General features: G+C 43.4%; 2 protein-coding genes across 2 annotated transcripts in view; one reads left to right on the forward strand and one right to left on the reverse strand.

Annotated features, from left to right (window-relative positions):
• ALPK1 (alpha kinase 1) overlaps positions 1–24,919 on the forward strand; it is an 88,115-nt gene that overhangs the window by 62,943 nt on the left and 253 nt on the right. The window contains exons 17-20 of the mRNA XM_068153829.1: positions 1,071–1,193; positions 9,191–9,233; positions 11,369–11,525; positions 23,810–23,962. The gene's annotated coding sequence lies outside the window, so the exon portion shown is untranslated. The remainder of the gene's footprint in view (positions 1–1,070; positions 1,194–9,190; positions 9,234–11,368; positions 11,526–23,809; positions 23,963–24,919) is intronic.
• On the reverse strand, positions 734–24,218 carry ZGRF1 (zinc finger GRF-type containing 1). The gene is made up of 28 exons (XM_068153824.1): positions 24,114–24,218; positions 23,897–23,977; positions 23,711–23,767; positions 22,878–23,063; positions 20,084–22,292; positions 19,716–19,798; positions 18,982–19,080; positions 18,246–18,419; positions 16,954–17,056; positions 16,764–16,870; positions 16,024–16,165; positions 14,489–15,129; positions 13,033–13,171; positions 12,324–12,508; positions 11,476–11,663; positions 10,219–10,352; positions 9,767–9,913; positions 9,502–9,616; positions 7,978–8,237; positions 6,678–6,837; positions 6,099–6,176; positions 5,142–5,289; positions 4,417–4,544; positions 3,743–3,866; positions 3,172–3,348; positions 2,931–3,065; positions 2,510–2,771; positions 734–1,025 (listed from the first exon to the last, which is right to left on the reverse strand). Exons 1-28 carry the CDS (start codon positions 24,132–24,134, stop codon positions 913–915), a joined length of 6,396 nt encoding a protein of 2,131 aa, XP_068009925.1. The 5' UTR covers positions 24,135–24,218; the 3' UTR covers positions 734–912.

Consider the following 24,919-nt stretch of genomic DNA (forward strand, 5'->3'; position numbering starts at 1 on the left):
ACCTTCCAGTACCTGAAGGGGGCTACAAGAAGGCTGCAGAGGGACTGTTTGCAAAGGTCTGCAGGGATAGGATGAGGGGCAATGGTTTGAAATGAGAGAAGAGCAGATTGAGATTGGATGTTAGGAACAAGTTTTGCACTATGAGGGTAGTGGAACACTGGAACAGGGTGTCCAGGGAGGTAGTAGTGATTGCCCATTGGAATGGGCTGCCCAGGGAGGTGGTGGAGTCACCATCACTGGAGGTGTTCAGGAGGAGACTTGACAGGGTGCTTGGTTGCATGGGTTAGTTGATTAGGTGGTGTTGGATGATAGGTTGGATGTGATGATCTTGAAGGTCTCTTCCAACCTGGTCTATTCTATTCTATTCTATTCTATTCTATTCTATTCTATTCTATTCTATTCTATTCTATTCTATTCTATTCTATTCTATTCTATTCTATTCTATTCTATTCTAATTCTATTCTTATTCTATTCTATTCTATATTTTAGTTGAGGCCCCATCCCTGGAGATATTCAAAGTCAGGCTGGCCAAGGCTCTGAGCAACCTGATCTAATGGAGGATGTCCCTGCTGACTGCAGGGGGGTTGGACTGGATGACATTTGGAGGTCCCTTCCAACCCAACCCATTCTGTGATTCTAGGATGCTGTGTGTATTGTTCAATCTGAAGACTAATGAAACACTAATAATACATTAAGTGCTTGGTAAGCATAAAAGGACTTTGTTTCTCAAGCAGATAAAGTCACTTTATTCAATGTTAGTTATACAAACCAGGGGTCAAACAGAAGCATCAGTGCACTGAGATACAAACAAGAATTCCCACATTAAATAAATATAAAGATTAGATTTTCAGCAGTTCTGATCACTTTTATGGACATGCAGTTTGTGCTTGCTCCATCACATAGGTGCAGATATTATTTTTCCTTCTTCTTACTCTGCTCTTCTTTCCATCTCTCCAGATAGCACTTAAGAATGTTGTTTAGCTGCTGCTCACACTGGCTTACATGTTGTAATCCATTTTCCCATCCTGGAAGCAGCAATAAAAACAGGGTAATTACATTTCTCTTTGCAGCAATCCATCAGGTAATTAGTCTGTGGTGATGGGAACATCTATTCCCCAAGCTGATCGAATGGCTGCAGTGGTTCTGCTTGGAAAATCGTTCTTCAGAGTTCAACCCTGATGTCACCCAAGCAGGTAAATAAAGTGATGATTCTTCTGGTCCCTATTGTTGCAGATTCATTATCACTTGCTTCAGAGACTGCATGCTCCCTGTTTGTAGTATCAGCTGAAGTAAGGCTCTAGCCCCTTCAAAAGGGGCTGTGCCCCTCTGGAAAGGAGCCTCACTGGGTACCCTGGGGAACTGAGTTCAGCCAGAGTTTATTGAATGCACTTTAGAGTTTTGAACACTTCCATTTCTCACCTCTCTAGCTCAAAGAAATCCCCACAGAAGACTTGATATTGAAATGTAGCTAATGTGCAGAGATAGGAACTGTCCCATTTCACAGGGACTCACTCAAGTGCAATGAAGGGACAAACTATGGCCTCTCATCCCAGCGTATGTGCACCACAGAGAGGAGAAAGATTCACAGAACCAAGGGGGTGTTCAGGCATTTTAAAGAGCTATGCTGCTGCTCCTAGCAATGCTGCAAGGGGTGGAGACAGGCACTGTAAGGCAGCAAGAAAAGAAAATGGAAGTCCCATTACTGGCTAACCACTGCCCTTTGGGTATAAAACCAGTTTGCAGATAAGCTGCAAACATGCAACTCACACACATGCAAATCCTTGCCTTTGCCTTTATTTTATATGTGATAAATATGCTGTTTTCACAGAAGCACAGACTGGTGGAGGTTGGAAGAGACTTCTGGAGATCATCCAGTCCAACCACTCTGCTACAACAGGGTCACACAAAGCAGGTTGCCCAGGATCACAATGGCCAGGTGGGTTTGGAGTCTCTCCAGAGAAGGAGACTCTACAACCTCTCTGGGCAGCCTGCTGCAGGGCTCCAGCACCATCACAGCAAAGCATTTTCTCCTTATGTTTAGGTGGAACTTCCTGGGTTCCTGTGTGTGCCTGTTGCCACTTGTCCTGTCACTGGGCACCATGGAAAAGTGTGGTGCCATCCTCATGCTCCCTGCCCTTTAGCTACTGATCAGCACTGGTCAGATCCCCTCTCAGGCTGCACTTCTCCATTCTAAACAGCTCCAGGGCTCTCAGCCTTTTCTCACAGGGATGCTCCATCCCTTCAGCATCTTTGTAGCCTCTGCTGGACTCTCTCCAGTAGTTCCCTGTCTCTCTTGAACTGGGGAGCCCAGAACTTGACCCAGTACTCCAGCTGTGGCCTCACTAGGGCAGAGTAAAGGGGCAGGAGAAGCCTCTTTATGGTACATAATGTGCACACTATATAATGACACACTACCTACAATATATAGCATGTATACACCATAAAGTGTATTACAGATAGTTGAACATGAGCTGCACAGTTTCAAAAGCAGAGGAAAGCAAAACCTTACCTTTGCAGTGGTGAATAACTCTTCCCCACAGCCTGTTCTTGCTCAGGCAGGCCAGATGCCCAAGGATCAGCAGGTGCCTCTTTGCCCTGGTCAGGGCGACGTTCATTCTCCGCTCCGAGTCTATGAAGCCCATCTGCCTGCTCCTTACACATGACAGAATGATGACCTCCTTCTCAGCCCCCTGGAATGCATCCACTGTGGACACCTGGACAGCTTTCATTTCAAAAGCCTCAGAGTGTGCCCCATGAAGCAGGGTCTGGATCTGCAGACAAAGGAATGTGGCTGGTGAGGAGTTGTGCTCCTAGCGGAGACACTCAACAGCCTGAGTCCACACAGGATGTGAAGGGATGAATGGAGCCTACCTTTAGAAGGAACTACTGCCTTTAAGAGAAGTGGTTTACTGATGGTACATTGCACAAACCTTACACATCTGTGACTTGTAAAGGGTGATCACACCGACTGCAGACCCTTGGATCCCACTTGCAATGAGTGACTGGATGAGCTTGACTGTGAAGTGAACTTCTGCCATGTTATAAAAGCTGTTGTCTCTTTCCATCTGGGAACAGGGGAGAAGAATTCCAGTTTACCCCTTGCAAATGGAAACAGAATGGAGGTCAAACTACAATACTGACTTTTTAGGTAAGAGATGTTAAAAAACTTACTTGCTCAACCCCATTGACACTATAAAAACACAGTGTTGGAAGCCAGTGCAATAAAGGCCTTCTCTCCTTCTCAGAAACACCATCTATCAGCTCTCCTCCATAGAACAGCTCATTGGCTATGGCACTGATGGCAGGGTGGCATCGGTACTGCCTCCGAAGGAGGACTGGCTTATGTCCCTAAGGGAGTGGGATACAGAAAAGGTGACAGGAAAAAGAGTTACTAAATACTTTGCAATGCCAGCTAGGTATAAAAAAAAAAGGAGAAAGTGGAAACAATTCTTGGTGGCTTAACCTTCATGGATTCACTCAACATGGGTTAGAGCAAATACTGCAGCCCCTGTGGTTCTTCTGCCTGGATTGGACAGAAGGCAGAACCCCAGGGCTGGTTTTCAGCTGTTCCTGATTCACACCTGTTATGCTTACAAATCTCTATGCACTGTGAAAATGACATTTACAGAGAAATGCACTAGACTGGAATCTGCTGAATCAAGCCCCAGGCTGAGACACTGATCCTCTGCCAAAGCAGAACTCCCTACAGTTTCATCCTCAAGCCGTGGTCAGTAGTACTCACCATTAAGCAAAGACGGTCAAAGAGAGTCTGCTCCAACCCCTTTTCATGAACACTCTCAGACCCTGGAATAGTTGGTGGTAACTGCTTGGGGTCTCCAACAAGGACTAGCTTCTCACACTGGAACCTAAAGCAGAATGTTAAAACATAAGAAAAAAAAAGGTTCTAAAAAGGATGTCAGACTATTCTTAACAACAGAGCCCTGCAGCAGGCTGCCCAGAGAGGTTGTGGAGTCTCCTTCTCTGGAGAGATTCCAAACCCACCTGGACATTGAGATCCCAGGCAACACGCTGTGTGAGTGACCCTGCTTTAGCAAGGGGTTGGACTGGATGACCTCTAGAGGTCACTTCCACCCCCCCACCATGCTGGGATTCTCATTCTATGAATGTGTGTTCTGTGTTTATATATCAGAGGTTGCTGCTTTCCACCAGGCTTCCTTCCTCATCACCCTTTCCACAATTAAAATAATGTGGGTGCTCAGGAAAGCCACCTAAAGAGAATGGTAACTCCAGGAAGGCACCCAAGAGCAGGCCTCAATTCAAAATCACTCTTCTTGCTTTCTTAAGGTGACACCTTGGAGTTCATGTTCTTAAAAAGATACGCAAATTTAGTCACTGTTTGAGGCTGTGGCACTGCTAACTGAAGTTCTTTGTTGGAACACAAGAGGAAGGCTGTACCTTGCAATAGGAAGGAGAGAAGCAGGTTCAGTCATCTGGCTGCACTCATCCAGCATCACTACAGGAAACTTCAGAGTGTTCAGGCACGGGAAGGGGCAGGCAGCACAGGTCACTCCAACCACTTTTACCTTGGTTATTAGCAAGGGGGAAATGGGTAGAGAAGAAGCTCAGCTCAGGGAGCAGTCAATCTCTGTGCAATATGTCACCATAGCTGCAGCAGTAGAATACACTTCAAGTTGATTCTCAGTGCTGCTGCATCATGTGTCATGCTCACTGAGTATCAACAAATTGTATTCCATGTCCCAGTATTCCGTTCCAGCCCAGTACTGTATTCCATCTCCAGCACAGATCTGGATCAGATGTTACCATTTCTCACTCTTGGGCTGTTTCTGTGTTAGAATCATTCACAGATTCATGTATTTTAAGACCAGATCTGGTCTGAGAGAGAGCTGGGATTTTTTTGAGTGTAGGACCAAGAAGATATTTCTACAGGAGAGGTACTACCTGCTGAAAAGTTTCTTGTAATGGGTTTGAAATTTTCCTGGCAGTTGATGCTCAGTGCTAGGATAGATCTAGCTCAGTCCTTGTCTTTTGCCTTCACAACTACATAAATTTTAGTGCCAAGGTGACAGCCCAGACAAGCTGTGCTCAGAATGCTTTTGCTGAGCCTTATGGATAAGGTACAGCAAATCCCCACCCCTCCATCCCATCACCCTTGACTGTACCTGTTGCAGTATAGCTTTATTGGTCCCCAGTTTATGTTGCTCAATACTCTTCTTTACATATATTTTCTCAGCTGGAGTTAAATCTTCTTTCAAGACAGCAAGAAGCTCTTTCAGCTGCTCACTGTCATTTCCTGAGCCAGCATGCAAACTTCAAAGAGATTTTATAACATGATTGACAATAATAATGCTTTCAGGGTTTGGTGAACACCCAATATAGATAAATTACCTTACTTTATACACAACAGTGTCCTAACCTATCCCAAATCCAGCTGCCATAGACTTGGATGTTTTAAACCAGACCTTTATGCCACCACCTCAGACCTTACCACCCCATCAGAGACATACATGGAGTAAATGTCTTCTCCAAGTACACAGCTGGTGTCAGAGCAGAACAACTGAGAACTTTTTAAGTCTTTGAACATTTTACATCCTTGTTATTTGCAAGGAGTGGAAATCTAATCTTTGTTACTCTTGAACTTCACTTTGTTCTCCCAACTTGTTTTGAAAATACCATGTAGATTGCTTGCTTTTAAGGGAAGGACAAACCTCAGAGCACTACAGCAAAGATAACTTGGGGAAGTAGTCCTGAATTCATGAGTTGTTAACTATCAACTCTCTGAATATTAAATTTATGGTTACTTCCTCCTAGTTCTTACCCCCACAGCAGTCTGGATCTATTTGAAGTGTCTGTTTTGCCTTTCCTCCTTCTGTGAGCTCCTAAAACTGCCATTATTTTGTTCTCCTCTACTATTGCCCATTGGAAACCATTAGACCTATTCAGGGACATCCCCAAACCAAGGTAGAATCTCTCCACCATGTGAGTGAGACAGCCATGACACCCTGAGAGAAGCATATTGCAAGCACATTTTGAATTACTTCCAAACAGTACTTTTACAGCCTACATACCACCATCAATCTTAGAACTGCTTCAGCTCCCTCCAACAGGAAGATTCTTACCTGTGAGGAAGGATTGCTTTGGTGATTTTCCTAATGCTTCCCACTCTGATAAAATCCTCAAATCCAAGATCAAGGAGACTTCAAAGAAAGAGAGAAATGCTGATAAACATTACAGATATGTAAGTAAGAAAATGTGAAGCATTCAAAAGTGGTTCCAAAAATGTTACCAGACCCTTCTGAACACAAACTTCAGTGGTTAACCAGATAGAGTATCTTGGGCCACACAATTCAAGTAAATCAAATGGCCTCATGATTTGCCTCATAAATGCTTATTGCCTTTATGGTTCTCCTATCTTAAACACTCTTCCACTTTTACTTTCACTTCCTTCCTTTCTTTTACTTCTTTCTTTCCTTTTACTTCTTTCCTTCCTTTTACTTTCCCTGCCTCCATTCCAACCCCTGAGTTTTATTTCATGTTAGCTTCATGCTGAAGCTTCTCAAGTCTGACTCTTTGCCTCAGCCTCTCTCTCCATCCTTCCTTGCCCTGTTAATCTTCCCTGGAAATACCAACACAATTATCTTTCCCAGACAAGTGCACTTTTGTTCTTGGAACAGCCTGTAAAAATCTCAGCACCCTACCCCAGCAGTATCCTGTCAACAGCAACATTAGTGGAAGAAGCAATCAGAAGTTTCCATGGAGTTGGCCTTGGACCTTCTGTAGCTTCACTTCTTTCAAAGAGCTGCACTAGGAACAAGATGACCACAGACAGCAGATAGCTTTTGCCAGCTCCAAACACACCTGGTATTTTGGAGGAAAAAGATAAAGCTAAAAGAGAGAATTTTCCAGAAGTTACAGTTTTTATCCATTGTTATGACTTAAATTTCTCTTATGGAATAACATCTGGTTCCTGTAAAACACTGCACATACTTGCTTCAGCAGCTCCAGGTACACAGGAGCAACCAGCTGCCTTACACTGCCTGCAATAATTTCACCAAAAAAGCTTAAAGAGGGGAAGCTGAGGTGGTTCTGAATACATGCAGTAGCTAGGGAGGCTCATCAACACATAAAAATAACATAAATATCTGCAGGCACACCCCTCATACCATGTCCTCAGGTACAGAATAAGGAATTAGAGAGGTGAAACAAAGATAGAAGGAAGCAGAAACCAGCAAGCAATAATGTGTAGTAGAAAAAAAAACACTATATGACAACTTAGCAAAGCTGACATGTGGCAAAAAGTGAGTTTAGTGTGCAAAGAAACAGGAAACACTAAATAACTGTGGTCTTTGTGTAGATCTTGCTAGGAAAGAACTCTATGCTTGTGGGAAATCCTGCAGAAGGCAGATGCAAGCTTTAAGGATCCAAAGGTCTGAGCTGGTAGAAGGGATGCTGGAATGCATGCTATCTCATCAATCCTTATCAATATTTAAGAGGGCAGGTGTCAAGAGGATAGGTTGGACTCACTGCTGTCCAGTGACAGGAGAAGTGGCAACAGGCACAGACTGGAACCCAGGAAGTTCCACCTCAACATGAGGAGAAACTTCTTTGCTGTGAGGGTGCTGGAGCCCTGGAGCAGGCTGCCCAGAGAGGTTGTAGAGTCTCCTTCTCTGGAGAGATCCCAAACCCACCTGGCCATTGTGATCCTGGGCAACCTGCTGTGAGTGACCCTGCTGTAGCAGGGGGGTTGGACTGGATGATCTCCAGGGTCACTTCCAACCTCCACCATGCTGGGATTTTGGGATAATGTAAAGGTCATCTTTTGCACCACATTTGCAAGAAGTCAGCATTTGCCTAGACATCTCTGTAAGTCTGGAACTGTAAATATCTGCTTAAGGAAACAAGTCTAGTTCATCACAGACCACTAACACTGGCATCAGCCATTAATCAGTGCTTGTACAAAGAGACTAGCAGCAAATGTCACAATTATTTGCTACATACCACGTATGATTGTGACAGGGAGGGTCTGATGTTCTTCCCCTGAACTGCTGTTTTCACATGAGGTCATCATCTGAGCTATCTGAATCAGTGATGCAGCTTGATCAGGGTTCAATGAGAACATCTGGATCATATTTGTAGCTAGTTCCATTGCCTCTTCAGTGCTGACAGGTACAGACTTCATGGTGTGTTTCAGGCTGAAGGCAGGTGGAATGAACTTTCTTTTGTTGACTCTCTTGGTAGCATTTTCAGAACCAAAATCCCTAAGAAAAATACAGTAGTCAGAAGCAGGTGTGTGATTTGGGTCTCAGGGCTCTGATATTCACCTAACACTGACATGGTGAGACTTTGTGATTAACAATTGACATAATTAAAAGTTGCTGCACCATGACACATTCCTGCCCCTTAGTACTTACAGAATCACAGAATGCTTTTGAGTTGGAAGGGACCTTAAAGATCATCTAGTTCCAACCCCCCCATCATGGGTAGGGACATGTCCTACTAGACCAGGTTGCTCAAGGTTTCATCCAACCTGGCTTTGAACACTTCCAGGCTTGGAATCTCCACAGATTCTCTGGGCAACCTGTTCCAGTGCCTCACCACCCTCATGTCCAATCTAAATTAATCTTTTTCCAGTTTGAAACCATCACCCCTCATCCTGTCACTAAATACAGTTCCTCCCCAGTTCTGTAGCCCTCTTCAAATACTGGGAGGCTGCTCTAAGGTCTCTTTTCTTCCAAGCAAAGCAACTCTAAAATGGGTAAGGAAAAAAGAGTTCTCCTGAACCCTCCTGAAGCATGTACATTAACTTTATGCAGATCAGTCAGTGGCTGTACATCAGTCTAAGGGCACACTAATGCCCAGTATCAGTCTCCAGGTTGTAAAACATGGGCTGCAGGTAAGTTTCAACAAAACACCCCAAATCTTTACAATCAAGTTAGAATTAACCAACCAATGTAATTTCATTTCCACATAAATGAAAAGTGCATTGGCAGCAGTTCAGTCCTCCTTGCTGATTTTGGGTTTTTCTTGTCAGTGTCCTGGTTTGGCTGGGCTGCAGACCATTAGCAGTTTGGTGTCAGCCAGGGCAGCTGTCAGGAGTTGGCTACAGGTGTGTCCCACACCATAAGCATCACCCTTGGTATAAAAGGGGAAGTTTGCTGAGGATGGGACTCTTCCTGATCCTGGCTTTTTTTTTCCCCCTTCATCTCCCAAGGACTGCTTTCCTCTTTGTTGTGGCTTGCTGTATGGTCACTGGGGTGAGTACAACTTTATGTACCTTACACAGCTATTGGGATCAGTTTGGCTGCTTCATTAAGTTCACTTTCATTGCAATCTGTGGGCCTTCACTTGATCCCCCTTCTCTCTTGGGCAGGAGTCACTGGGTGATGGAGCAACTGATTTAGATCCAGGCTAAATGGAGACACTCTACAACAGGGCAAACTCAGTGGTGGTTTTATTTGTGGTTTTTTCCCCTCCCTCCTGTACCTATTGTCATCCTGCTGCACCACTGCAACAGTAACTTACTTTTTCAGTAGATATGGTATTAGTGGTAATGAAGATGGATTGAAGTGCTCCTCCATGTTTCTTAGAGATGTCAGCTCACCACTAGCATTACAAACCAGCAAGGCATGAACACAGGCTGAAAAGGCCACCAAAAAAATACAATGAGGGGGAAAAAAATGAAGTTAGACAAAAGTTCAGCTAGATAAATAAATTATAAAGTGCCACAAGGAAAATTAGAACAGTTGTTTCCCCCCCTCAAGTCTGAATGGTTTGATGTAGCACTCACTATTTGATCTCCAATTTGAGGGGCTGTAGCCTTTCAGGGGCAGCAATTCCATTTCATTGTTGGAGGATGGCCCAAAGAAAGCAGTACTTGCAATGAAAGTATCAAGGGGATCAAAGAGCAGAGTCTTTGAAATGACCCAAATATCATCTGTCAAAAGAAAATAACAGTTCTCATAAGCTTCTTCACTGCTGTCTTTAAGAAAATGAAGCTGGACAAAACAGCTCAGCATTTACTAGGCTGCAAATGGAATGTGGACTTAGGGGATGCTAAAGCCTCAGTAAGAGTTCAGTTCTCAAAGGGATAAACATTTTACACTTCTAGGACTTACTGTCTGAAACTGATGGTCAAGTAAAGCTTTCTCCATAGATTTTTCTCCTTGGATTCCAAATGAAAGCTTTCAAAAGGCACAACGTGGCACAGACAAATCCTTCTGATGCTGAAGACTTGCTTACCTTTGCTATAGAGAGAAGAATGCTCCTTCCTGCTTAGTTTGAGGTATAGTTTGGGTTTGGAGTCCTCCAGCTCAGGTGTGTTCATAAATTTCTTGAATTTACTATACCGCTGGCTCTGAGTTTCAAAGGCTTTCCTGGTGAAGTGCAATTGTGACAAGAAGTCTGTGAACAGTTTGGATTCACCAGCAAAAGGAAGCAAGCTCCACAGACTGAACCAAATGACAGAGCACAGCTCATGCTGGTTGTTTATGACCTTAACATTACCAAGCTTTAAATCTGTTTTTCTTGGTTGGAACTACTTCTTTTGTATTCAGCCTTAATTGTTTCCCCTACAGTAAGGCAGCACAGGATAGCCCTTCAGACAACTTCTAACATTAAAATTAGAATCACTAAGAGAATAAAATTATCTTAGGAAAGATTAAATGAGCAGGAATTCAAATGCAACAATCACAAGAGATTATGCATAAAGCAAGGGACCAAGTTGTTGCTGCATCAAAAGAAGTGTGGCCAGCAGGTCAAGAGAGGCGACTCTGCCACTTTGCTCTGCTCTGGTGACACCTCACCTGGAGTACTGCATCCAGCTCTGGAGCCCTCAACACAGGAAGGACATGGACCTGATGGAGCAGGTCCAGAGGAGGGCCATGAAAATGACCAGGGAATGGAGCATCTCTGCTACAAGGACAGGGTGAGGGAGCTGGGGTTGTTTGGCCTGGAGGAGAGAAGGCTCCACAGAGACCTTAGAGCAGCCTGACAGTACCTGAAGGGAGCTACAAGAAGGCTGCAGAGGGACTCTGCAAAGACCTGCAGTGATAGGACCAAGGGCAATGGTTTGAAATGAGAGAAGAGCAGATTTAGATGGGATGTAAGGAACAAGGCCTGCACCATGAGGGTGGTGGAACACTGCAACAGATTGCCCAGGGATGTAGCTTTGGCCCAGTCCCTGGAGATATTCAAGGTGAGGCTAGAGAAGGCTGTGAGCAACCTGCTCTAGTGGAGGATGTCCCTACTGATGGCAGGGGGTGTGGACTGGGTGGTCTTTGGAGGTTTCTTCCAACCCAAACCATCCTAAGCAGTTTTGACTCTTGACCTGAAGTACCACTACTGTGAATTTTGCTCTCTTAGTAATTTGGCTTTTACATTTTCTACACAGAACCTCTTTAAATGCACTTGGTACCAGTGCCTGTTAAATGCTGCTGGGATCTCTACAAACCCTGCACCTCACAGCACTTGAGCAAAGAGCACAGTGTTTCAGAATACCTCACCAAAAGCTGGCATCCCTCATAGAGAGAGATCTGTTGACTTCTAAGGTATGTGCCAATGCTTTTTATATCCTGAAGCACTGCAGCTGGTCTGGATTTCATCTGTGTGGGGTTCACATCTTCTATCCACTTGAAAAATGAACACTGCTCAGCTTTTGGGGCATCACAGGCATAGAACAAACGACCCTAGGGAAGGGAGGGGAGAAGACCAAAAGGCCATTAGCATAGTAAAACAAGCCAAAACAAAGCCAAGAAGTGGAGCAGTGCTTGCTGCTATAGAAATAATCAGAGAAACCCTTCACAGAACCAGAATGGTAGGGGTAGGGGTTGGAAGGGACCTCTGGAAATCATCCAGTCCAATCCCCCTGCCAAAGCAGGATCACCCAGGGCAGGTCACACAGGAACATATCCAGGTGGGTTTTGAAAGTCTCCAGAGAAAGGGACTCCACAACCCCTCTGGGCAGCCTGCTTCAGGGCTTCAGCACCTGACAAAGTTTTTCTGCGTGTGGTTTTTAGCCCAACACAGCAAAAACACAAATGCATTTCCAGAGCTTTGAGCTTCTGAAGCCAGTGTGTGTAACTGTGCTTTACAGAAATCCCCTATAATCTAGTAACATTAAATTGGCTCTTTATATACAAAAAGCTGTTTGTGTGGACAAACAGAGGCAGAGAGGTTGCAGCTTTAAGGTCCCTTCCAACACTACTCTGTGACCAGTTCTGGACAGTGAAACTGATTCTTAGAAGTGATTACTAACACATCACTTTAACCAGCAATTGTAAATCATACAGAATTGGCCTGGAACTCAAACAGCCCAAACCTGTAAAGAAACAAGGAATAAAGAGCACCTTGTTTTGACCTTCCTTTTTGACCATCACCAGCTTAGCAGGCTGCTTGTGGTTGCAGAGTGGAACACAGCTTTCTTTGCTCTCACTTTGCCCCTCTTTTGGTGAAATGTAGAATGATATATCCACTTTGGAGAGAGCATTGTGTAACCTTTGTGATGACTCAAAGAGCAGGATGTTTAATTGCTCTTGATAGTAAAAAAGAAGAAGAAGAATTAGTACAGCCTTAATGGTCACACACATACACAACATCCAAACAAATGTGTTTCCATTTGAAACTTTCAATCCCAAATGTGAATCAGTATTTCCTGAGTCTGAAAAGAAGCCATGTAACCTGCAAACTTCTCTGCAATTCATCTGTTTGCACTGCCTTACATTCATTCAAAACACAGTAAGTACATGACTCCAAATGATCCAAACACTAAACTGTAAAAATAACACCCCCTCACTCCCAAAATGTTAACCAGGGATCTAAAGACTGGTAAGGAAGCAGGAAGTTACACAGCTGAACAGCAGTGAGCTGATCTGCTGGTTTGTCTTTGCAGTTGTGGCTCCATAGTGACCATATTTCAGTCCATAAATCCAAACCAAAACACACACAGTTGTTCCAAGAGATGATGTTGATGCTTTCTCTCTCTCCCTGCTTTGTGAGGCTCCAGAAATCCTCTGTTTAAAAATGCCAGCAGCTTGCAGAGCATGGAAGTAGACATACCTGTCAGAGCTGCTTTAAAAATCTGCTTGTAGTGAATGTGAGACTGAAACACAGTTGGTATGGAAATCTGTCTCTTGGGAAGACTGGTGTGTTTCACTTTATCCCCAGGAGGAAAAGATAACTCAGGAATTGTTATGGCCTAGAAAAAGAGAAAAATGAACCACTGAAACTTGAGTGAGACCAACTTTGTAAATGCCCACTGTACAGATATGTCAAACTTGTCAATTTCTCTTCTGTATTGTGCTCTCAAGAAGTACAAGTAAATAGAAAAGAAAGAAAAAAATACAAGAACCTCATTTTGCAACCAGAAGTTTGAGGGTGACTGTCAATGAAGAATCAGTTTTCTCAAAGCAAAATACAACTCTCCACCCTAAATGTTTGCAGACTTAACTCTAAATACAGGAACAAGGATTTATATTTATTACCAAAACATTGAATGGTTTGGGTTGGAAGGGACCTTGAAGCTCATCCAGTTCCACCCTCCCTGCCAAAGGCAGGGACAGCTCCCACCAGCCCAGGTCACTCAAAGCCTCATCCAGCCTGGCCTTGAACACCTCCAGGGAAGGGGCAGCCACAGCCTCCCTGGGCAACCTGTCCCAGTGTCTCCCCAGCCTCACTGTAAAGAGTTTCTACCTAATCTCCAGTCTAAATCTCCCCTTCTTGAGCTTCAGTTATTGCCCCTTGTCCTGTCCATTGCAAGCCCTTGTCTAAAGTCCCTCCCCAGCTTTCTCACAGCCCCCTTCAGTGACTGAAAGCTGCTCTAAGGTCTCTCTGCAGTCTCCTCTTCTCCAGCCCCTACTCTCTCAGCCTGTCCCCGTAGGGGAGGTTCTCCAGCCCTCTGATCATCTCTGTGGCCTCCTCTGGACTCATTCCAGCAGCTCCATGTCCCTCTTATGTTTGAGGCACCAGAACAAGAATAAAACGAAGTAGATTTGGAGCTACAACATAGACCTTGGACTGTTATTTAGGATGTGCCATGAAGATAAAAATCTGCCCCTTGACAGGCAGCCTGCATTTTATCATGACAACAATTAAAGCTCCCCTCTTTCAAAGGCTTTAGAGTGAAGGAAGCAATTTGGAATCATGTTGTCAGATGTGTGCCTGTTACAATGATGCTGATTTCACAGTTAAGAAAAACATTTATTGGAAACACCTTCTTACCACTTATACATGACAAAGTAGCCCAAAAGTTTGGATTTTTGCCTTCCTGCCATCAACATCCAGATTAAAAATCTAAACCTGGCACTGTGTGCACCAAAGAATTACCTTTACAAAGGGTGACCAACATTAGCAGCTGCTGCTCTGGAGCTGAGGCTTTTGTGTCACTATGTATGCAGGAACATTTCACCTAATGATACTGATAATATCTTGCAGGAAATCAGATAAATGCAGTTACTTTGCCCAGAAAAATGGGTTTCTGTCAATTACAACTGTATTTGCTTGAACAGTTACACACCTGGCTGTCTCCTGTTACACTTTGGCAGCTCAGATGACTTAACACCTTTTGTGTTGCTTCAGCCAAAGGTGTCTGATTTAAGTGCAGAGAAAGTGACTTCCTCTCTGAAATGAAATCCTGGTTGCTGGCCTTTGGACAGCATTTGCCAGGCATGCTCTTTGCCATCTGTAGAGCACTGTTCTTTGCAGTACTGCTCTCTCCTGTGTCACCCAGCAGCATTCCAAGGACATTCTCAGCACAGATGTCATCAGTCACTTCCTTGTCATCACTGTTTTGAGTTATCAAGTCACACTGAGCATTGTTTTGATACTTTAGCCACTTGCTTTGTCTGTGTTGTGGAGTCATGTTAGGGAACACTGGTTGTGCAGATTCCCTTTGTCCATCCTCTGTATACTCTCCAAACACAGAGGTTTCATAATTTCTGTCCTTGAGGCCAAAAGCATTGATAGGAAATACCACTGACTCCTTGCCTAAATGGGCTGCTGAAGAGCCAAAAGATTGCTGGACCTCCTTGTCAGCTGGATAAACTGCATCAGGAATCATCTCAGTGGCAGGAAGAGTGACAAATGGACTTCTTGTTTTAACCATGGGTTTGACTCTTGAGAGGTTGCATTCCTCTGGGTAGCTGGGTTTCTCCTGTGCTGTAAGGCAAACACATCTTACCAGCCACTTGTAGCACTTATAGATGGCACATTAACCTCAGAGGTACAAAAAACTAAGAGAAGGAAAGAATTCCAAGTTCCTCCTGCCCCATCTTCTAATTGGCAAGCTCTTTGTAGCATGCCTGTGCAGCAACACACTGCATTCCCACACAATGTGAGGGATTTCAACTGTGATCCTTTTGATGCTTGGATCTCTATATTCAGAACAGGTGGAAATAAAACATTTTTGTGGTTTGGAGGGCATTAATTTGATATTCTTGGTAGGTCAGGGACAGCTGCCAGCTGGAAAAAAAAACCCAGCTTAACATTTGCTGCTTATTCCCCAAAAGATCTCCCCCAAAACTGTGAGTAAATTAATAACAACTAATGTAGATAAATAGGCTTCTAGTATCACAAGCAGCCTTTTGTCTAAATTCACTGCCAACAACAAATGACAGTCATTGGTAGGTGTCAGCTGGCCATGGGTCAGAGCACAGCTGAGTGGGGGGAGAAGAAAACTAAAAAGAACATAAATAATTTAAAACATTACTAGGGAATTGAATCTTAGCTTACAGACTTCCCCCCCCAAAACTAGAGGCTGAATTTTCATTATAAATGTAAATCACTCTTCTGAAGTCTCTTTCAGAAGAATATAAAGGGCAGGAGGCCTGGAATTTAGGACTAATTCAGATGATTTGGAAGACTTCAAAATTACAGCTGCACATCCCCCTGTAAAACAAAATGTGACAAGCACAAACCCAACTGTAGTTACCTAGACATAGCTCAGTGTATTTCAGAGCCATGGGAACTGTCTGTTGTACTGCAGCTCACTGTGCTTCAAACCCCCTCACAGAATTTAAAGGGAGAACATTGCAAAGTGCATTTATTTCTTACTGAAATACATTTCTGAAAGTTCTGGGTCACTTGGCAAGATTCCATGTGTCAGGGGCTCCTGGATGTCTCCAGTAGTTCCTGAGGCTGAAGAAATTGTAGAGTATGGATCAAGTGAGGAAGTCAGTTCTGCAGATGGAATGATCTAGAGATGAAGAATTAATACATGAAATGAATGACTGGAAAAACAGTTTGATTATAGGGTGTGTTGATTGCTTTTCTCATTCTAAACCATCAAAAGTTCTTCACTGAGAGAGTTGTTCACCATTGGAATGTGCTGCCCAGGGAGGTGGTGGAGTCACCATCCCTGGAGGTGTTCAAGAGGGGATTGGATGTGGCACTTGGTGCCATGGTCTAGTCATGAGGTCTGTGGTGACAGGTTGGACTTGATGATCTTTGAGGTCTCTTCCAACCTTGGTGATTCTGTGAAAATTCATAGATTCACAGAATGGTTTGGGTTGGAAGGGACCTTCAAGATCATCTAGCCCCAAACCCCCTACTATGGTCAGGGACACCTTCCACTAGCCCACATTGTTCAAAGCCTCATCCAGCCTGGCCTTGAACACCTGCAGGGAGGGGGCATCCACAGCCTGCCTGGGCAACCTCTTCCTGTGCCTCACCACCCTCACTGTCAAGAATTTCTTGTTTAAGAGTTAAGAGAAAAATTTCAAAGGTAAGAAATTGCGGCCATGAGACACAGGGAATAAAGCTCCAAAGATCTGGAAGCCAGAGTCAATCCACACCTTGTCAGGTTGCCATGAAGTCCACTGCTTTTCTCTCCAATCAGAACATGCAGGTGAGCCTGATACTGCCCATGGTGGAGCTTCAGAACACATGTTCAATGCCAGTGCTAGGGGAAACACACAATGGATAGAAGTCATGCAGGATAATTGTGAGATGAATCTCTGCCATTCTACTTTTACTTCCACTCACGGGACTGCTCTAGGCCTGGCTCTTCAATAATGTTTGACTTCTGAAAAGTCTCTTTTCTGCTGAAGCTGGTATCATCCTCATGGAGACTTCTGGAGCTTGGAGACTGACAAAAAAGGTTAAGGAAAAGCTGGTTAGAAAGGAAACTGTTAATCCTCTATAAAAACAGTATCTTTGTATAGAGCTTATTGCTAAATCTTATTTCCAAATAGAATTCTTCAGGATCTCAAGCCCATTCTGGAAGTGGAAAAAAAAAGATACTTCATTTCATTCCTACTCAAATACTGACAGAGGTACTGCATTAGGGAAAAAATATATTTGTATGTTATGTTTCTTTGCATCCAGAAGGAACAGAGGTCAAGAGAGGGGAGTCTGCCCCTTTATTCTGCTCTGCTCAGACCCCCAGTGCAAATACTGCATCCAGTTCTGGTGTCCCCAGCATAAGAAGGACACAGAACTGTTGGATTGAGTCCAGAGGAGGCCACAAAGTGTTGGAGCACCTCTGCTATGAGGACAAGCTGAGGGAGCTGGGGTCGTTCAGCTTGGAGAAGAGAAAGCTTCAGGGGCACCTTAGAGCTGCCTTCCAATAGCTGAAGAAATCCTACAGGAAGACTGCAGAAGGACTTTTCCTAAGGGTGTCTGGAGACAGGACAAGGGGGAATGGTTTCAAGTAGGTTCAGACTGGATCTTAGGAAGAAGTTCTTCAGTACAAGGATGGTGGGACTCTGGAACAGGCTGCCCAGGGAGGCTGTGGATGCCTTCTCCCTGGGGGTGTTCCAGGCCATGCTGGATGAGGCCTTGAGCAACTAAGTCTAGTTGAGAGGTGTCCCTCCCTTGAGCAGCTGTCTTTAAGGTCCCTTCCAACCTCAGCCATTCTATGGTAATACAAGAAGGAAAATTTTACCCCTTGCTTTGGAACTCTGTACCAGTTCTACACCAAACTGTAAATCCAGTTGAGGAGACTATTTTACTGCTACAGGAAACAATCACCATCAAACCCTCTGCAACTTTTCTCTGGAAGAAATCTCTCTGTTTAACATCACACATTAGGACCAGGTACACTTTTTGAAGTGAAACTGATGAAAGGAAAATAAAACCAGTTGCATCTGGCAAATGCACAGTCCTGTGACAGAGATGAGTAACACAAATTGTCTAACTGCAAAGTCCTAACCACAAAGCACTATGTGGTGGTTTATATATATATATGATTGTAGCATTCTAGACATTAATTCTGCATTTCCAGGATACTCTCCTCACTAAGGTCAGTAATAACTTGGAAAATTAAATGGGTTTACCTGTCTGAAGTCAGAAAAGACAGAATTGCTTGAAAACAGGGGTGACAAAAAGGTCTCAGCTGCAAACTCTGGATTGTCTGGGTACTGCTGCCATCCTGGCTGTGAGCAGGGAGCTCTCAACATGACCTCACTAGCTGCTGATCCTTTTACTTTGCGCCCTTGAAATGCAACAGGCTGCACAATATATTGCAGTTATTAACTGAAAATAAGCACTGGTCTGGAAGTATTTTACAGTCAGCAGAGGTACTTTTCAAACATACAACAAAAAAGAATCTGTTGGAAACTGCAGGAGAGGGAAAAAAAACCCAACATTTATGCTTTCCTCTTTCTCTTGCTCTCCTGCAGCTCAGCAGCAAAAAAGTTTTTGCACAAATCACTGTCAAGAGAAAATGGATATTCTGATGTCATATCTTTAATCTTCTTTTTATACTGTCAAATTGGGAGTTTAAAACCCTCAGTGGAAAGCATCCCCCAGGCAAATGTACTAAGAAGTGATGAGAAGCCAATTATGAGGCTGATTAAATATTTGTTAGGACTTCTTGTAGTACATTGGATGAGGGCTTGAGCAGTCTGGGCTAGTGCAAAGTGTCCCAGCCCCTGGCAGGGGGGGGTTGGAAATGGATGATCTTTAAGGTCCCTTCCAACCCAAACCCATTCTATGATAGCAAAAAATAAACCATTGAAGTGAAATGCATGAAACTCTGTTCTTTACACTTCAGTTCCACAGAAATTGTACCATTGGTTGGCAGTCAAGTGTCCCAGGGTCTCTTTGGGCTGCTGCTACTGGTAGAATACATTCATCTGTCTTCTCTAATAAATTATCCATGCAGTTGGGCTGCATAGAAAAGCACCAAAAAGCTAATCAGTCTAACAATTCAACCATTGAGAGTCAAAAGTTAAGGTGTAGCTATTTTTTATACATAAGAAAGCATTTTAAAATGCAACCTTTTTTATTTTGGAGGCCAGAACAATCCACAGCAGCATTAAGAAACTGTTTGCTTTCCAAATGGGGGTGGGGGTGGGGGAAGTAATTCAAAATCTTTCCTTCACTTTGGACTATTAATAGCATTGGGGAAGAAAAATCCAATGTGAAGCATCAAGTGCAAACAGATTTGTCAGGTGCTAAAACTCCTAGGAAAGCCATGTATTCAAAGAGGTAGGGAAAGAAAAAGTAGATGGTGTAAGGTGGGGTAGGGAAGGAGCAGACATGCCAATGTGATATCAAACATAACTAAATGTTACAACTGGCATTAAATTTCTTGTCATACATTAGCCCCTTCTGAGCATGTATTGGCAACAGGGTCTGGGAGAGGACATCTGTTTACCATCAGCCTCTTAGCTGATGCCTCTAAGCAACTTCTAGCTGAACCCCTAACAGTTTCATAAGTCAAGAATTTTATTCAAGAAGCCTCGTGGAAAATGAATTTATCATCTTGTAGAGACAGATAGAGGTAGTCAAAAATTGATTACCAGAAGGCCAGGAGAATCAAAGTATGAACAGGAAGATGCCTCTACACATTCTGAGTAAGGCATGTCTGTAAACTGTTCTACAGCTACAAGAGATGGAAAAGCAAAGTAAGTTACAGTGCTCTTTACATGAAAACAGCTGCACCCTTTACCCATGCAAATAACTGCACAGTCAGGCTTTAGCTGAACTAAAGCAAAGACACAGCCTTGGAGTTTGAAACACAAAAAAATTGCTATGAGGGAACCTTCATAACACATCACTCCACAAGTATGGTTGCTGGATATGAACTGTCCAGCAGGAGAGAGAAAAGTACAGGAGTCAAAGGAGTGCAGTCATACAGAATTCACTTTAAAATGGAAGCTGACCTAACCTTCATCTTTCACAAGGGGTTCAAATATCTCTTTAGAAGTCTCTGCTTCAGGTACTGTGCTACTACTGTCCTCCATCTTTTGTAAGCTTTCTAATGCTGTGCTGTGCTCAGTTAAAGCTCTTATCAGAGCAATGTTGTTTACCAAGTCGGGGAGCTCTGAGGAATTTTCAGCCATCACTGTACACTTCAGGTAATCCATTCCTCTTCTGTCACCTTTGCAAGCTTCCTGAAAGGCATTTGTGCTCTCTGCATTTCCAAACTCAGTTTCACCTATTGCTGTTTCCTCTGGAGAGGAGTGGCCTTGTCCTAAAGGATAGATAGAACCTCTGGGAGTAAGAGGCTCTTCCTCATCTGAAATGACAATTACCTTTTGATGGTCTTCTGGAAAACACCGGAGTGAGTCACAGCCAGGATCTGATCTTTGTGACAGAGCCAGCAAAGGACTATCTGGTTTGATGGCATCACTCTCACTACCCCCCAAGTGTCCTAAATCAGCACCTGAGGATTTCACACATCCAAGCTGTGTAACATCTTCTTTGGTCATTCTGGCCATTGCAGAAATTACTCTGCTGGTAGGAACACATGAAATACTTTCCCTTGTCTCAAGCATGCAGGCTTTAGGGTGAGATTCATTAACATTTGTGTCACCAGGCAAAGGCTCTGAGTGCTTGCTTTTTACCCATGACATGCCATTAGTGGTGTGGGCTGCACAGCCATCAAAATCCCTCTTACTGTTTGTTGCTTCAATCCTTAACTGACTTGCATCCCTCTCTTTTACGTTGTGTCCATCACCCAGAAGCTCCCCTTCAGTTCTGGTCTGGTTTGCAGAATCTTCTGCAGTTCTCCCTCCTTCTCTGATGTTGCTGTCACAAAGCTGAGATGGTTTATCTGCTGTGCAGTAATTTCCATCATTCTCTCCACCAAGTGTTGAACATTTGGCTTCATTTTCACTGTGTGTCACTACTTGAGAGCAAGAATGAAGTCCCAACACAGGATTTTGTACCACATCTTCTCCCTTTAGGCAATCTGGGTGTTGTGAAAGTCTGTCTCCTTCAGAGAGCTTAGCCACTTCTCTTTCACAGGAGTCTTGATTGTCTGAGTCATTAAAATCAAAAGACTCCACTAGATTAAAGCTAACCTCCATCAGTTCTTCACCTGCACCACAGTCTTTGTCATGTGCACTGAATTCCTCCTTTACAACTCCCATTCCAGTCACTGTTCTGTCCACAGAGAGCTCCAGGTCGTCAGGCACTGCTGCTGAATTTTGGCCTGACTGAAGCCCACTTTGCAGCTTCACAGATGAATCCTCCTGAAGACCACCAGTCACTGAATGCTCCCTGTACCTGGAGAGATCTGCTTCAAAGGTGGTTGGACTTGATGACCATGAAACATCCCCTGAGGATGGGACAAACTGACTGTCACTCGTTGTGACAGTCATGGTGGATTCAGGTGGGAAGAAACTACTGGCACTGCAGGGATCTTGTAATTCTTGACTGAAATTCTTTGCCTTTTGCTCATGTCTCTGTCCTGTAAATTCTTTATCCCAAGGTTGTTCAGCTGAGTTTGAAAGCATTTCAGCATTCCATTCCTTTTTACCATTTGCAGTTCCCTTTGTAAAAGGCAAGGGCTGACTCTTTTGAGGGAGCCTTTTGGCAGGGTCACCTGTAAAAGCAGGTGGGGTTGTGCTTTTGTGATCATACAAAATGTCTGCCTCTTCTGATGCCTGCAGCCTAGGAAGACACTCTGAGACTTGAGATGTTGGTTGCTCTCTGCATCTTTGTGCTGGTTTAGACTTCAAAAGAGCTATTATCTGTGCTGTGCTTCTGATCTTGTGTGACACTGCCCTGTGATCAGCTGTCTGACCGCTAGTTTGGGTGTGCCCAGCAACTGGAGGAAATTCTGGCTTCACAATGGACTGACCAGGGTTTTGCTTCTCCACCTCCACACATCTATCAAGAAATGGAGCTGAAAGCAGTGAGGGGAGAGACCTGTGTTCCCTGCCATTAGCCATGCACACATCTTCATGGAAGCTTGCAGGAAGAGTTGCATCTTCATCCTTCTTGCAAATTGTAGAGAATAATGGAGAGGAAATGTAGAAAGTGGATGGCAAAGTACCCTGACACTGCTTTGGTAAAGGAAATGTTGCTGGGCTTTCTCCATCTTCCATTGGGGACATCTTCTTTTCAACTTGCCGTGGCACTTGGAAGCCCTAGGAGAGAATTTGGTAATTAAGCAACTTCACATTGGGTAACCAAATAGTGGAAACAGGACACACTCCATAAACCATATTCTGATCAAGCAGCACCTGACCATTCTACAGACTACAGAAACACTTTGAAGCCCGTGGGTAGATTCAGACTGGATGTTAGGGAGAAGTTCTTCACTGTGAGGATGGTGAGACCCTGGCACAGGTTGCCCAGGGAGGTGGTGGAAGCCTCATCCCTGAAGGTTTTTAAGGCCAGGCTGGATGTGGCTCTGGGCAACCTGCTGTAGTGTGGGGTGTCCCTGCCCATGGCAGGGGGGTTGGAACTAGATGACCCTTGATGTCCCTTCCAACCCTAACAATTCTATGATTTGCATTGCAGACATAGCAATAGCAATTTTGCCAAACCAACCAGATTTAGTAAACTCCAGGAAAAACAGCTACCAGTAACATATTTTAGCTTATGGTTCCCAAAAAATCCAACAAAAAACCCAAGAAGACATTATCTAATTAGCAATCATTAAAAGGTGTGCCTCTTGTGCTTTAAAGTGCGTGTTAACATCAGGCAGAGCTTTTGAAACAAAGACATACTGTAAACTTCCTTTTCAAGCCGACAGGGAGATGTCTTGGAGGCAGGACAGCAGGTTTCACACCATTTCTGTCCACTGCTGGAATTTCAGCTCTCCTTGGCTGATCTTCAAGAGGTTTTTCATTCATTTTTAGTGCTTCAACTGTGATCAAATACCGTTCACTTTCCAAGCTATCTCCAGCATTCAGCTAGAAAAGAGAGAGCAGCAGTGTGAACACAGTGGTGCTGCAAAAGAAACAAGAAGTCTTCTAAAGTACTTCAGTGTCAAAACATCTGACATTTAGACTCAGTATATCACAGCTGCCAAATAAATACTTCAGATAGGCTAGAAAGGACTAGCACTTAGCTTCAAGTTGTGCTTAACGCATCACTCATATTTGTGCTTATTTAATACATCACTCATGTTTGTGCTTATTTAACACATCACTCATATTTGTGCTTATTTAACACATCACTCATATTTGTGCTTATTTAACACATCACTCATGTTTGTGCTTATTTAACACATCACTCATGTTTGTGCTTATTTAACACATCACTCATGTTTGTGCTTATTTAATACATCACTCTAATTACTCTGCTTTCACCTAAAAGGAATACAATTCCATAAAGCTTCTACATTAGTTCTGGGCATGTCAATAAATGAAAGGTACTTTTTGCTTTCCATTTTTCACATTGCAGCAGCTCCTCATATCCACAATAAGAAAAAACTACTTTAGTTTTTCTACTTTCATACCCCCAAGAAGGGAAAAAAAAAAACAAAAAAGTTTGAAATGCTTCCTGAAACACAAAACTACAATCAAACATAAGAAAATAAACTTCCCACAAAATATACCTGAGAGCTGATAAAAATACTCTCCAAGCATTGTCCTTTATCATCAAACAAGACAGCCTGGAAAGAAAAATTGAGTGTTAATTGATTTTTGTCTTACAGATCAACTAGACTGCCACTGACAGCAGGAGATACTAAATCCAGAGGTTAAATTAAATCCAGAGGCTAAATTAAATCCAAGTAGTTCACCTTATTCCTGCCAGCTCTAATCCTCAGAACTCCATCTTGCCACGTTTTGGACTTTTTCATTTTTTGGTGAGTGTATAAAACCTGTTTTAAATGTGGGAAAAAAAAATTGTAATCATAACAACAACCAGGAGAAGAAGAAAGAAAATAAAGAAATAATAAGCAGCTATAATATCTTTTAGTTTATTTCTACTTTCACACAGCATTAAATATCACTTACAGTAAATTCTTGAGACTCCATTGCTTGGGCAAACAGTTGACCAGCAGCTTAGTTAACAAATGTTCACATCTTCAGACAGCCTGAGAGACAGGGAGATGTTTAAAACCCACCAGAGCTGTGAAGGAAATATACTGACAAGAAAAGAGATGGCACTTCCCTTTTTCCTTTCCCCACCCCCTGCCCTCCAAAAGAGAGTTACATGCAAGACAGTGAAGACAGTGTCAAGGCAGTAGGGTAGAGCTGGTGGGGAGGCACTTTAAAGAGAAACCTTGAAAGTAATCTAACAAAAAATGGTTAAAAACGTTTGGTTTGGGTTTTTGTTTGTTTTAATAGATGTCAACATATTTGCTAACTTGCACAGGAATTAATTTAAAGAACTGGCTGGCAGCTCTGCAAACTCAGAATTCACAAAGTATCCTAGACATGTTTATTTGAAGCAAAAAGGGGGGGAAAAAAAATTCACTGAAGCTCCTGAGCTACTAACAGAATAATTTTGTTGCAAGCTTACTGAGTCCAGACTTGCCCATGCATGTTTAATTCATGTTAAAGATAACTGACTCTCAAAACCAGCTACCCATGAAGTGAAGCCTCTTTACATATTTAAAATTAGATCACAGTAACTTTTAAAATAGCTTTTGATGATGAAACCAGGAGCAAATAATTATAAAAGCAACAGCAGTGCAATGAAATTGATCACAAGACAGGAGGTAACACTGTCAGCTCCTCTTATGCTGTGGTTAAGTGAGGAAAGAGTTTTGTTCTTGCTGTGCTGAGACAGAATCCCAGGCCAGCCATGGGCTGTTAGC

This window comes from Melanerpes formicivorus, unplaced genomic scaffold, assembly GCF_026170545.1.
Source record: "Melanerpes formicivorus ecotype bairdi unplaced genomic scaffold, bMelFor1.0.p_v2 SCAF_27, whole genome shotgun sequence".
NCBI classification, from domain to species: Eukaryota; Metazoa; Chordata; class Aves; order Piciformes; family Picidae; genus Melanerpes; species Melanerpes formicivorus.

Bases quoted from the DNA above. Each gene is read 5' to 3' on its own strand.
- ZGRF1 (XM_068153824.1), bottom strand. From the start codon at position 24,134: ATGGAGTCTCAAGAATTTACT. The intron at 6,838-7,977 runs GTATGTAGCAAA...CCAAAATACCAG, and splicing joins CCCTGTCACAATCATACGTG to GTGTGTTTGGAGCTGGCAAA. The intron at 5,290-6,098 runs GTAAGAATCTTC...ATCTCTTTGAAG, and splicing joins AAAGCAATCCTTCCTCACAG to TTTGCATGCTGGCTCAGGAA.